This window comes from Pan troglodytes, chromosome 6, assembly GCF_028858775.2.
Source record: "Pan troglodytes isolate AG18354 chromosome 6, NHGRI_mPanTro3-v2.0_pri, whole genome shotgun sequence".
NCBI lineage: Eukaryota > Metazoa > Chordata > Mammalia > Primates > Hominidae > Pan > Pan troglodytes.
The window spans coordinates 20549000-20562555 of NC_072404.2; the positions used below are offsets into that span (position 1 = coordinate 20549000).

The 13556-nt window shown below is 36.1% G+C and overlaps 1 protein-coding gene across 24 annotated transcripts in view; it reads right to left on the bottom strand.

The window, feature by feature from the left end:
* Positions 1–13556, bottom strand: part of DGKB (diacylglycerol kinase beta) — an 818895-nt gene that overhangs the window by 587951 nt on the left and 217388 nt on the right. For 15 of the 24 annotated variants that reach the window (XM_063814062.1, XM_024357755.3, XM_024357751.3 and 12 more), the window contains one exon: positions 12456–12476. The exons of the other annotated variants lie outside the window; for them this stretch is intronic. In XM_063814062.1, coding sequence (XP_063670132.1) covers positions 12456–12476 — 21 coding nt within the window. The remainder of the gene's footprint in view (positions 1–12455; positions 12477–13556) is intronic. 24 annotated transcript variants of the gene reach the window in all.

Sequence of the window (13556 nt, forward strand, 5' to 3'; positions counted from 1 at the left end):
GACCTAGGACCCCACAGCCCACTGTTCAACTCAGCCTGGCAAACTGCCTAGTATGTTGTTTTTGTCTCCGCTATTTTACAGTGGCAGCCTGGGATCAATCCTGGCTTAGGGAATGAGTAGTTTCTGGCAAATACCTGTGTGACTTCTACCATTTGCTGATTCTCTCCTGCTCCATGAACAGCTTCCAGCTTTCTTTTGTGAATCTTCCTTTCTCTGAGCTACACTTAAAGGTTCTAGTTTTTGTAAAAACTGCTTACCACCCCTTTGAAAATACCTTGTATACTCGCAGTTAAATCATAACTTTTTGGGGCTTGTTGGTTTCACCTGTAAGGTTACTGTTGGTAAAGTTCAAAAGCCAGAAATATGAGTCATCTGGCATGGCTAAAGTTGGGTAGCTAGGGATTTAAAAGGATTTTCCTAAAGAACCCTCAAGTTAATTAAAAGTGGATATCCAAGCTATAGGTATATTTAAAAGACCTTTATGTTTTTTTCTTCATGGATCTTGTTTTCCTGAGAAAGGTTTTTTCCCCAGTCAACTGAATTGTTTTCCTCCATTTTATCTTGCCACTCTTAATGAACTCATGAGAGACCCTAAGATAATTTCTGATGAACAGAGACTACTTGGGAAAAATGGAAAAGATATAATGTATTCCATTTTTGGAGAAACCTCTGTTTTCCTCATGGAACCCCAGTAATTAGAGGCAGATAGATCCCTTTCAAAATCTGTTTTTGTCTTCCACCTGTATCTGCTTATTAGGTACTGTTACCTCTGTTTCTTGAAGGGCTCCACCCTCAGGCCAATTATCCAATTAGCAGATTGGCAAATGAAAAATCTTACAACTACTGGATCTTCTTCTGTCTGTCTATGTAGTTATATATGTGATTTTTATATAAAAGCACTCTAATTAATTGGCCTAAAGAAAAATAAGTATTAGATCAAATATTTTTTCAAGGAAAATACAAGCTGTAGTAACTCTTAGTTCATGTAGCTTTAATCTTTGAGAAATAAAAAGTCTTAAAGATTATTGGTAAAATTCAAATGTCATTAAAATTTAAATAAGTGGTCTAAATTATGGAAGTCAGATACTAGGTTCGCTAAATGTTTTAAGGTTGTAAACTGCTTCTTTGGCCTTAGAGAACTGTTCAACTTGCCTGCTTTACAACTTGGTAAGGCCTGAGGACATACTGAATTAACCAAGCCCTTGAACAGGCTAGAAGGAATCAAACTTTATTGGTGCCTAGTACATAATTAAAACAACTTATCAGATTTTACATTAAAGTTTAAAATTGCTAAGAGTTACCATTATAACATGTAATTGAGACCACCACTGAAAATAGATTTACATGCAAGGTGTGTAAGAACAGTAAAATGTGTTTTCAGGAAAAGATTGTAAGAAGGCATGGAAATCCAAGTAACTTTTTGCCTAGGGTTAAAGGATTGTTTTAAATTAGATAAGGTCAAGCTAAAGGTTTAAATAGTTGTGGAAGGTTTCTAAATTTAATATTGCAAAAGAAATCCTGTGTATGAACATTGACTAAACTCAAAGGATATTATATTTTTTTTCTGTAAACTGAGCAATGAAATAAAAGCACAACAAGGTTTTCTTAAGGTACTAATCTGTTCTTTAGCAAAATGTGTAAAGGGTTATAAAAGGTTTTTAAGAATCTTACCTCATGGTCAAACTGGCTTAGATTGGATAGAATTGTCTATAAGGTTTCATTAGAAAATTGGGATTAATAGTAAACTAATGTAAGGGTAAAATTTGGCTCTCTCTCTCCCTTGTTCAAGATTTCTATGTAATATTAATGAATAATGAAAGATTTTCATGTGCCTTGTAAATAGACTGCCAAGGAAAAGAAAGAGAAGACAGGAGACAAACTGTTTGGAAAGCTAAGTCCTTCCTCTTGATGAGTAAAGGTTTTCCCTATTTTAAAATTTTTGAGTCATCATTTTAACAAAATAACCAACTGGGATTGTATTTCAAATTATCAAGTGTTTTAAACCTCTAACATTTAACAGCCTTCCCCAAATCAAATTTCAGCTTCAAGGTTGTCTTTCCTGACCCCTAGCTTTTGGATGCTACAGAGGGTCCCTAGAGCATCTAGAAGAAGAGAGGTAAACAGAATAATTTAACATGGTTAGGTACATGGGATCTCCAAAATGATGTTTAATTTTCTTCAGGTTATATTTTAGTGAATAATGCTAACATATGTTCCAGAATTTTATGGGATTTCTAAAATTCTAATGTTTGAGTGTATGCTATCAATCACAATTAAGGTGGTTATATTAAGTTATTGTAAGCCACAGAGATAACCACATTTTGTCAATCACATTTCTGACTGTAACTACCCTGGTCATTTTGTTATTCATAAACAATTGTCTTCTTTTGATCCCCTTCAAAAGATGGTTAATAATCAGCTATAAAACTTTGATGGGTGTTCTCCAATACAAGTTTCTGATAACTTTGGAGATTGTAACATTGGACTAAAGGGAAAACGTACAGGACTCATGAAAGAGCTGAAACATTCACGAATATCAAGCAGAGCATGAGTTAACTGAATGGACTGAACTAATAGAAAACTGAAGTAATCTTTTTTTAAAACCTTTTGCTTGAAACATTGCTGATCCTTGTTTTGTTATTCAGAGTCAAGAAAACTTTTATTTTGAGCTATTTACAGTCTTTAATAATTGAGTAAGCTATACTCATGTGAACAAAATTTGGAGCATACTTCTTTCTCTTTGCCTGGTTCCTCTAGAATTTGGAAACTATCTGTGAGTATTCTTAACTTATGGCAATATGGTTATTTGCATCAGTGCAATAGGAATTCATTTTCTCTGGCAACAGTACACAACTGGAGAAATTGGTTGTTTTACCAAGGCTTCGACTGGAGATGTGTGCTTCCTTTTAAGGAATCAAGCTTGACTTGCAGAGTCAATAAAAGCCCCTTGGGAAAACTGGCCTCATACCTTGTCTACACAGTCCTCATACAGGGTTCCTAATCTGTGATGAGTAAAGAATGTCACTTTCTAATGGGCCCAGGAACTCTATATTCTAGGAACCTCAAGAAGAGAGGAATTCACCCAATTCATAGGTATTTGAGGATGCTAACCCATGGCTGGGCTGGGCTTTCCAAAGTCCTATCTGAGATTCCTTATGGAACAGAATTCCATCAAAAGCAATTTTAAAAGTGTATGTAAAAATAATTATTCTTGCTGCACTTTATGCAAACTGTCAGGCCAAGTATAAGACTGAAGTCTATTTTGCAAACAACTCAGTCCTATCATGAATTGTTTTTAACAAAAATGAGGACCGGGGAGATAAAAATTACGTTTCAAAACTTATCACACATTTGTCATTAAATTCTAGTCTCATTAGTTGTTTTTAATTTTTTTTGCCTACATTTTACATTAACTCTCTTATTCCTGTGAACCAACCAGCAATTTCTGGCTACAACTCAGAAGAAACAAAAGGCATGGGTAATGTAATAATCTGGATCAATATTTTAATTCTGAGCAGTTATCCTGCAAATCCTGACATATGATAGGAGTAAATAGGGTGCCCATAACCCAGAGGTTCCTCTGGGAAAATAAGACCAAAGGAGCAAACCAAAGCCAAGCCCCATGCAACCAATCTTAGCAGGCATAATTATAGCCACCAGTTATCTGGGCATGCTGGCAGCCTTGGGATTTTTCAGCTGCCCTTACCCATCCCTCTTTGTTTGGTTTTAATATATGTCTTCTAATAACCCCGTTTGTCTCTTCTCACCTTCAGGCCATCAAACTCCAAGCGATCATGCAACCAGAGTCTCAAACAATGGCCCCTTTTAACAGAGACCCTTAAATAGGCTTTTGAGAGAGTTATGACTGTCATATTTCCAAAACAGCGCCCCCTAAGAGCAGGAAGCAGTTAAGATCAGTCTTCATCCCTATTCTAACTGCAGTACGTCTTGTGTACCACTTTAGAGGGGAGAATAATAGAGGTAGGAGGCAAATGCCTAGGCAGATAAAGGAGGGTCCACAGAGAACCTCTGACCCACTCAGGTTATTGAGCACAGGGGGGCTTGCCTAAGCATGGTCACAGAGAAAAATTCTTTCCCTTAACACATGCTCAGTGGGGAAATAAATCAATGTGTAGTGGCTCAGACTAAGGGCCCACATGTGCACTGGAATGATGGGGCAGAGCCACCAAAAATTTGTGCTTTATGCAGGGGAGGAGCCTGACCTCTTCAGCTCATGTGTGGTGGCCTGGTATTCAATTTGTGAGGTGAAAACCTGTGTGCAGGACCCCTCTCTTTTCTGAGCACTTTCCTTTCACTTAATAAATTCTGCCCTCCTCAGCCTTCAATGTGTCCGCATGCGTAATTTTTCCTGGTCATGAGACAAGAACCTGGATTTAGCTGAACTAAGGAGCAAAAATTCCTGCATCACTGGCATTTCTCTTAATAAGCAATACATTTCTTCTTGACTCTTCTTTTTTCAGCATGTAAGAAAACTTTCTGAAATTTCTAAAGTATAGTTCTCTCTGGCTCAGCAAGCAAAATACTGTTTTATTTTCTGACAGCTCTAAGCCTTAATTCCCTCTATATAAAGTGGTATATGAAATCAATCATTCAGGCTGGGCATGCTAGCTCATGCCTGGCACTTTGGGAGGCTGAGGCAGGCAGATCACCTGAGGTCAGGAGTTCAAGACCAGCCTGGCCAACGTGGCAAAACCCCATCTCTACTAAAAATAAAAAAATTAGCCAGGCATGGTGGCATGTGCCTATTGTCACAGCTACTCGGGTGGTTGAGACAGGAGAATCACTTGAACCTTGGAGGCAGAGGTTGCAGTGAGCTGAGATCATACCACTGCACTCTAGCCTGGGTGTCAGAGTGAGACTCCATATACAAAAAAAAGGAATCAATCATTCAGAGTTGTCCCAATATGATAAAAATTGATGTAAAGCACTTAGCATACACTTGGGCACATAATATATAAAATAAATAAAAGGATTAGGTTAAAGGAAGAACTGTCCTCAGCTTAGATACATTTTTAAGTTACTTTAATTTGCCTTTTTTTAATTTTTTTGAGACAAAGTCTTGCTCTTCCCCCCCCCATGCTGGAGTGCAATGGCGTGATCTTGGCTCACTGCAACTTCTGCCTCCTGGGTTCAAGCAATTCTTCTGCCTCAGCCTCCTGAATAGTCGGGATCATAGGTGCTCACAACCACGCCCAGCTAATTTTTGTATTTTTAGTAGAGACAGGGTTTCACCATGTGGGCCAGGCTGGTCATGAACTCCTAACCTCAGGTGATCCATCTGCCTCGGCCTCCCAAAATACTGGGATTACAGGTGTGAGCCACCATGCCCAGCCAATTTGCCTTTTTATTGGTACGGAAAACTGTAAAATTCATTGCATCTTTCTGAATAAAAACTTCAGGTTTTGTGTGTCTCAAATACTTTGCTATAACATTTCTGTGTCAGATAACAGAGCCAAATAACAACTTTTATAAGGCAATAATTCTAAAAAAAAATCTTCCTTTGAAAAATAAAAACCTATTACAGATATAAGAATGGAGTAAAAATTTCCTCAATTCTTAAATTATTTCTACAAGATGACATCACATTATTTATTGCTGAAGTGTTACTGACAATGTAAGCTTCTTTCTCAAACTTCTTCACTGTGTTCTTTGGAGCAAAATTAATTTATCTCACATTTTCTGGCATTAGATAGGGCTTGCAATGTGGGAAAACACAAACCTCTTTTTTTTTTTTTTTTCCTGAGAGAAGGTCTCTCTCTGTTGCTCAGATTGGAGTACTGTGGCCCAATCATAGCTCACTGCAGCCTCAATCTCCCAGACTCAAGCAATCCTTCCACCTCATCCTCCCCAGTATCTGGGACCACAGGATTGTGCCACCATGCCTGGCTAATAGTTTTTGTTTTTAATTTTCTAACTCAGAGTTTTCAATTCATTGAGAAATGTTTCTTCAATGTGTTTCCTGGTTAACCCGTCCCTTTTCTTCTCTTGTTAGTAAAATCTTTTGAAATATCTCCTAAAATTCTATGTTGTCCATATTATTAGACATTTCTGATAAATGGATGATATCCTCATCTGTACATTTTCCTTAGATCATGACTTACAAGAAAATTTCCAGATTTAGGCATCAGAGTTTCTACTGCTGTCATGTAACAGCATTAGAATTGCTTTTTGAAGACTGTGACCTTTAAATAGAATGAGATCATTTATATGCATATCAATGAAGCCATTAATGATAAAAATTGGGTCAGACTTAACTGAATGACTATTCAAAAATTGAATTGCTGTAGGCTCAAACACATCCACGCTCATGCACACACACACACACACACACACACACACACACACACACACACAAATGTTTCAAAATTTTAAAAACTGCTTTTTCATTTTTTTCTTTAAGGAGCAGCCACAGACTATTTAGGGAGATAACAGAGAATTTGTAAAGAAGACTGACTGAGGGAGCTGCTCAGATGTCGCTGCCAAATTGGCACAGATTCAAGGCACATTTCTATATGCCTTTCATTATTATTTCTGACCATCTGGATCCTTTGTTTTTAAATCCCTGTTAATACTAAAGAGAAGACACTAGTATTCATCCATGCAGATTCAAAGTGAATGAAAATAAATGTCATCACTCTATCCTTAACTTCTTTTGGTAGTTTTGGGTTGTAGATTTTCTCATATTCATAAAGTGTTCTTTGAGCACCCACTCTGCACCAGGCTCTGTTCTAGGTGTTTGGGTAAAGATGTTACTAGAACACACAAAATGCCTTCCATGAGGGAGCTTATCTTCTAATGAAAGGAATAAGAACAACATTAATGTGCTCAGTCTACAATGTCTAATGGTATTAAGTGCTATAGAAAAAAAATAAAGAAGAAAAAGATTTCTTGGGGGAATGTGCTTGCAGTTTTTTAAATCCAATTATCAGGAAATGAGAAGCTATTCTTTAAGTAAAGATTTAAAGGTGATGAGGCACATATTTGCACATATTTGGAGAAAGCACATTTCAGGCAGAGAAGACAGCTAGTACAATGGCCCTGAGGTATAAGGATGCCCCTGTGCTAGAGAAATTTCCATTGGAGCCAGTGAGGAGGAGCAGGAAACTGGAGCAGGAGTGAGGGAGGACCAGAGTAGTAGAATACAAGGTCAAAGACTCAAGCTGTGGCGATATGTGGACTGGGCAGAGCATACAGGATATTAGATCATCAAAAGAAAGTTATAGCTTTAATGTGGAGTGAGTTTTTAGTAGGAAATTCCATGATCTGACTCATATTTTAACAGAACCATGTGACCATTATAACACTTATTTGTATCAGACAAAAGATAGCCTATCGTCAGTTTTTATGTTTTTCTAACTAGCTCACCGCTAATTAATAAGTGACCCCTAAAACACAAAAATGAATCATTCAACTATTCTAGATAAAGTAACCGTTTGAAACCACAAAGAAATCACTTTATCTATCAACCAATGTTGACTGAGTACCTATATGTGTAAAATACTATGCGCTTACTGGGCAAAGAACTCTGATGAAATTAACTAGATAATGATTTAAATTAATCAGAGTTTTTTTTACAGTTCCATTTCTATTTTGCATTCTAATTTATATCATTAACTAATTATATCAAACTGAAGAATTGATATGAAGGTCACTGAGCAAAAGTATATTGATTAAATATGCAGCATGGCTATCTTACTGAGATTTCAAAATACAATTTTTTATGTTAAAATTCACTTAGAAAAATTTATATTTTAAATATTGCATTTCTTATGCTTATCTTGCACTGCAATTGACTATTCATTATTTCAAATTTCAGAGAGTTCCTTGATAGTCCCCTAAAGCTGTCATATAGATAGTTCCTTTGAAGAGAAAGAGTACAAAGTGTGAAAACCTTGAATTTTAATTTTTAAATTAGTTTTGGCAAATGAAAACTATTTTAGGACTTCAGAGTCACATACTCCATTAACTCTACCTTTACCTAAGACTAGAATTATGAAGACTCAGTAGAAAGACAATTAGAAATATATTATTTTAGTAAAAAATAGGAAATGGCAGAAAGATAATGCTACTACATTCTACTAATTACAAAAAGCAAATAATGGATTTGAAAAAGTTTAAGCAGAATATTTTTACTATGATTTCAGTATGTCTTTCAATCAAGGATCTATAGCTAACTGTTTTATACTTCAGCTGAAATCTATGTTAATCTGGTGTGACACTGTCTTGTCACACCAAACATTTTTTGGTGTTGTCACTAGGACAGGAGTGAGTGTTACTGAAACACACACATAAATCCTCTAACATTTTCTCCTTGAAAAATAAAACCCAATAAAAATGTCTTGGAAACCTTCGTATATATAATTTCAATTAATAAGATCAGTTTTTAATTATTCCTTACTTGTATGTTCACTTTTAAAGAAAATCTCCACAGGGGGTTTATATAATGCACATATGAGCAGACAGATTCCATGCAAAACTTGTCTTTCCTGAAGGGCTATATGATCCAACACGACTTTGCATCACTAAGTGTATGACACAGTCTTTTACCTTACAGGTCCTCATTATGTAACACTATCCAAATGTTACTATGTTTTAGGAACTGCACTAAATATGTTATATGTGTGCTATCATTTAGTCATTACAATACCTATGGACAAAGAAACTAAGGCTCAGAAAAGTTCCTTAAATTGCCCAACACCAAAAGCTTCTAATTGACACTGAAGACATAAATATTTCTAGCTTCAATGCGCATTATGTTATAGTTAAAGCATAATTTTCTAAACAGATTTTGCAATATTAACACATGGTATAAGGTAATTTCCCACTGGTTTATCAGTATTAGATGCATTTACTGCTGTGTCAAATTGGTCTGTCATTTGAGAAAAAAAAGATATACACAAATAAGGTATAACAATTAAAAGTAATGGTACGATTATTCAGTTTCCCACTCTTGAAAACGTTGTGTTGACTGTAACTATTTTTATGCCCTTCGATGTTCAAAGTACAACCTATTACTTTGGGTCGTATACCTGAAATGTGTTCACATCTGCCCGCCTCCATCTCCATTCTGATGCCCATTGTCATCTAGTGTTCTTACTTGATTGGACTGCTTCCATAACTCATATCTAGTCTTCTCTTCTACCCAAGTCCATGCCCCACATTGCTACTGGAGGCATTTTTCTAAATAGAGAATTTAACTTGTTCACCTAAAAATATGATTTATAATTGCTTTCACCTATAAAACTTAAAATTCGTAGACATTCTAAGCCTTTTTACCAAAATGTCTATATTTATATTCCTTTAGTACCCTGCAGTGCTCTTTCGCTTGAAAAAGCTATTTCTATTTCTTTCTTTTTTTTTTTTTTTTTTTTTGAGACAGAGTCTCACTCTGTTGTTTGTTGTTGCCCAGGCTGGAGTGCAATGGTGCAATCTCGGTTCACTGCAACCTCCACCTCCTGGGTTCAAGTGATTCTCCTGCCTCAGCCTCCCAAGTATCTGAGACTACAGGCGCTCACTCCCTCACCCCGCTAATTTTTGTATTTTTAGTGGAGTCAGTATTTTACCATGTTGGCCAGGCTGGCAGGCTGGTTTCAAACTTCTGACCCCCAAATGATTGGCCCACGTTGGCCTCTCAAAGTGCTGGGATTACAGGTGTGAGCCACCATACCTGGCCAAAAAAGCCATTTCTAATGATGAAAAAGCACAAGTAAAAACAAAAGATAAACCCTAAAAATAAAATTTAGATGTGACAGAGTAATGTTGGTTTTAACTTATACTTGGAAAAGTACAAAAAGATCACCTAAAAACCCCAGCATTAGTTTTTAACTTCTGTATCAATTGTTTAATAAATGTTATTAAAGAAATGAAAGAACAAACATTCTACAGTGTGAATTTAAATTCCACTTTTCAAAGTTGGAATTTATCATTAAACTAAGGAGAGTTACTTGTTTATTTATTTCCCAAATGTATTTATGCTTGATTTCAAAACTTGTTTGTAAAGAAAGCAATTGATCACAATTGGTATAATTGTATTTTATAATTGTAGGTAGATTTGATAAGAAGAGGAACATCACTGAAACTATATTGATGGTAATAATGAAGAGAAGCAGAAATACCGGTTAACATACTATTTCTGTTCCTTGCTAACTAACTGTGCTAGCACCATGCAGTTGTAGGAAGTGAAGCAATACAACAGACAATAGCTCTGCTATCAGGACAGTACTCAGGATTGTGGCCAGGTTTGGGAGGGGAAGCAAATTACACGTCATGTTCCCTACTCCTACCACATGGTGGAAGGAAATTATTTTTGAATGCAGAAGACATCAGAGTTATAGTTCCTCAATTTAAAATGAGAAAATGAGGTCCTGAGAAAATAAAGGAAACAGAATTTGTTGGTGGTATATCTCCAATATTCTCACTTTCATCTTTGGCATGTTCTCTAGAACTTTTCTATGAAATCACATTGGTCATTAAAGTATGACCACAGCCACTGTCTCTAAACATTAGTGGAACACCCGTTATGTGCAAGACACAGAGCTATTTATTATACATACACTTTAGAACCTAACCCTTTTAACAGTCCAATAAGGCTGATGCTCTCTTCCTTTTATAAGTGAACTAACTAAAGATAGAAAACTTGTCCAAGGTCCGTTAAAATGAATTCGGTTCAGTCAGACTCCTCAGACCATATTTTCTCTGTTATACTTTCCTTATGCTTTCCATAATGGAAAGGGTTGAATTTGGTTCTAGAAGGATAATTATAGATTACAGTAAAAAGGTTTTTATATCATTGTTAATAATTATATCAGTGTCATTATCCTTGTTAAAGACATTTAAAATATTACTTTAGGCAGCAGCAGTACAAAAGGTAGGTTTTGAATCCCCAGGTTCCTTATTAAGGGGTAAAAGCATATTGTCTGAATGCAAAGGGTATACACATTAAGAGAAACTACAATACAGGGTACAAAGTGCAAAAATAAAGCAAGCCCCTGTGGAGTTATGAAAGCGTAACTCAGCCTCAGGCCAAGGAACATCTACTGACATGAAACATGTACGGAGAAAATCCTACACTCAGAGAACACTGATAGACAAAGAGCACACACAGAGCAGTAATATGTGCAGGCTCTCATTCTTCTCCCCTTGAATACCCTCAGTTTTGTCAATTCTTTCTATTCTGTAACTGCAATTGCTTGCCTACTAAGCCACTGCACATGAAACAAAGACTGGGCAAGGAAAAGGAAGGAAGAAACTCATTCTGCTGACTCTCCAAAAAGCTAGAGCTTATTTTGACATGAATTTTCAGACAGCCTCTAGTAAGGATGTAGGTTGTGGAGAAAGGTGTGTTTGTTGGGTGCTCAACAAAAGACATTTAATAGCCAAGTCCTGAAAATGTAGACATTCTTGAATGACTACATTGGAGTAAATGAAAACAATCATTTCCAGAAAAGTTTCCAGAAAAGTCAGAGATGAAATCAGGAAAAGGCCATGCTCTGAAATGGAGCCTAGTAAATCTCGCCACAGTCAATGAGTTGCCATGTTACCAATGCCTCTTTATAGAATATTGTAAGATGTAGGATCTGTACCTAAGTCCACCAGTATCATTCTGATGTTATAATTGTACTTTACGTGTTGGACATGAAATTACAGTGGCTGTTGTCATTAAAAGCATCAAACAATTTAAGAAGAAGAAGAAGCTAGTACATATCCAAGATTGCCCAAAGGAGACAATATTACGGTTTTAGACAACTCATACATTTTAGCAAGAAATATTTCTACAGTGGCGAAGACAATTGATATAGCTACTCTAGTGTGATTAAAAATGTCCATTTAGAGCACCTGAAAATGTGTTGTAATTCTGTGCACCCAACTGAACTACTGTTCTAAAACTTAATTTACAAAACAGATTTTCAGGGAGAGTGGTTGAAGCAACAGATTGAAAAATCTTCCCAGGAGGGCAAAATCAACAACTCTTTGCTTATGTTTCCCCCACAGATTCTATCACAGCACTGTAGACAAAACAAACAAAACAAAACAAAACAAAGCCTTATCATTGCATTTTAAATGCAATTTTAAAATTTCCCATGGTAAATTAATAAATTAAGACTTTTACTAAATAAAATATAATAGCACAGCCTTATATATCTTCATGAAATTAGAAAAATAAATTCCAGAGTCTACAAAACTGAAGGCCACACTTGAGACCCTTTTTGTCTATTAAGGTACCAGCTCCTATTAAGGCAGGAAATCCTTTGATGGATTAAAAATTTTGTCACATCCAACTCAGTTATAACCTGTGAGTATTATAGGCAACCTTGTATACTATAGAAATCATATTGGTACAGAAGTATAGTTCAGTGATATGGATGAGAAATTCATAGATCATATCAGAATAAAGAAAGAAAAGACAGACTTTAATAGAAAAGAAAATGTCTTACTTGGTTAAGAATGTCTTGTTTCTGTGCATGCAAGGAAAGAAAGAATACATGTGTTAATGTAAGATACTTTATACTCATTATCTCATATCTCTGATTATTTAGCTAAAAGTTCAAGTTTACAGGTTGATTTTAAAACATACCCTAGATCCATAGGTCTCAAAAGGTGGTTCCGAAACAGTGGCATCAGCATAAGTTAGAAAACTGATAGAAATGCAAATTCTTGACCCCCACCTCAGAAACACTGAATCTAAAACTGCGTGGGGTCGGGGGGAGGCAGGCAGCAATCCATGTTTTAACAAGCCCCCCGGTTGATTCTGAGGTACACTAAAATTTCAGAATCAATGACTAGATCAATCTTTGTATATAATAAGCAAACTGTTCTGACATTAGATAAATATAATATGTAACACATACAGTGTGATTAAAATATTTTAGAGGATTAAGAGAAATATAACCATCTATATAAAGGTATATTAGATTTTGAATATGTATTTCCCATTCCTAAGATTTCCTTCTATTAGCATCACACCTAGCATCTCTCCATACTCTTAAAGATTAAAATGTATTTCTATATACATCTGCCACTTTCTTCCCATATCTCAGCTGTGAGTGGAACAATTTGGAATTGAACTTGAAGTCCGAGATCAAAAAAAAAAAATGCGTGGAATGCTAAACTGGTTTCCCCTCATACTACCAAATTCTACTGCTCTCAGGAGACTATTTACATGGCCTGACTATATTTTACTGAGAATAACCTCACTGAAACTGGATCTCTGCTACAAACTAGCTGTAATAATGTTCTTAACATCATATTATTTACACAAGAGTAGGTGGAGGCTAATAAGACTCTCTCCCCTTGTCAGGCATGAGTCATTAATATGTATGTGTACTGGGAAGTGCCACACTCACTACAAAAGCAATGTCTTCCCATGCCTTCCCCTAACCTTTCTCCTTCCTATCTAAGAGGATGTTCCTCTCCCCTATGGCTTGGTCAATGAAGTGAAGAGCACAGGGCATTAGCCTTAAACTGGGATTCTAGTCAATTAGGTTTTTGTTGTGGTTACTGTCACAAGCTAGCTGGTGAATCTTGGACAAATCATT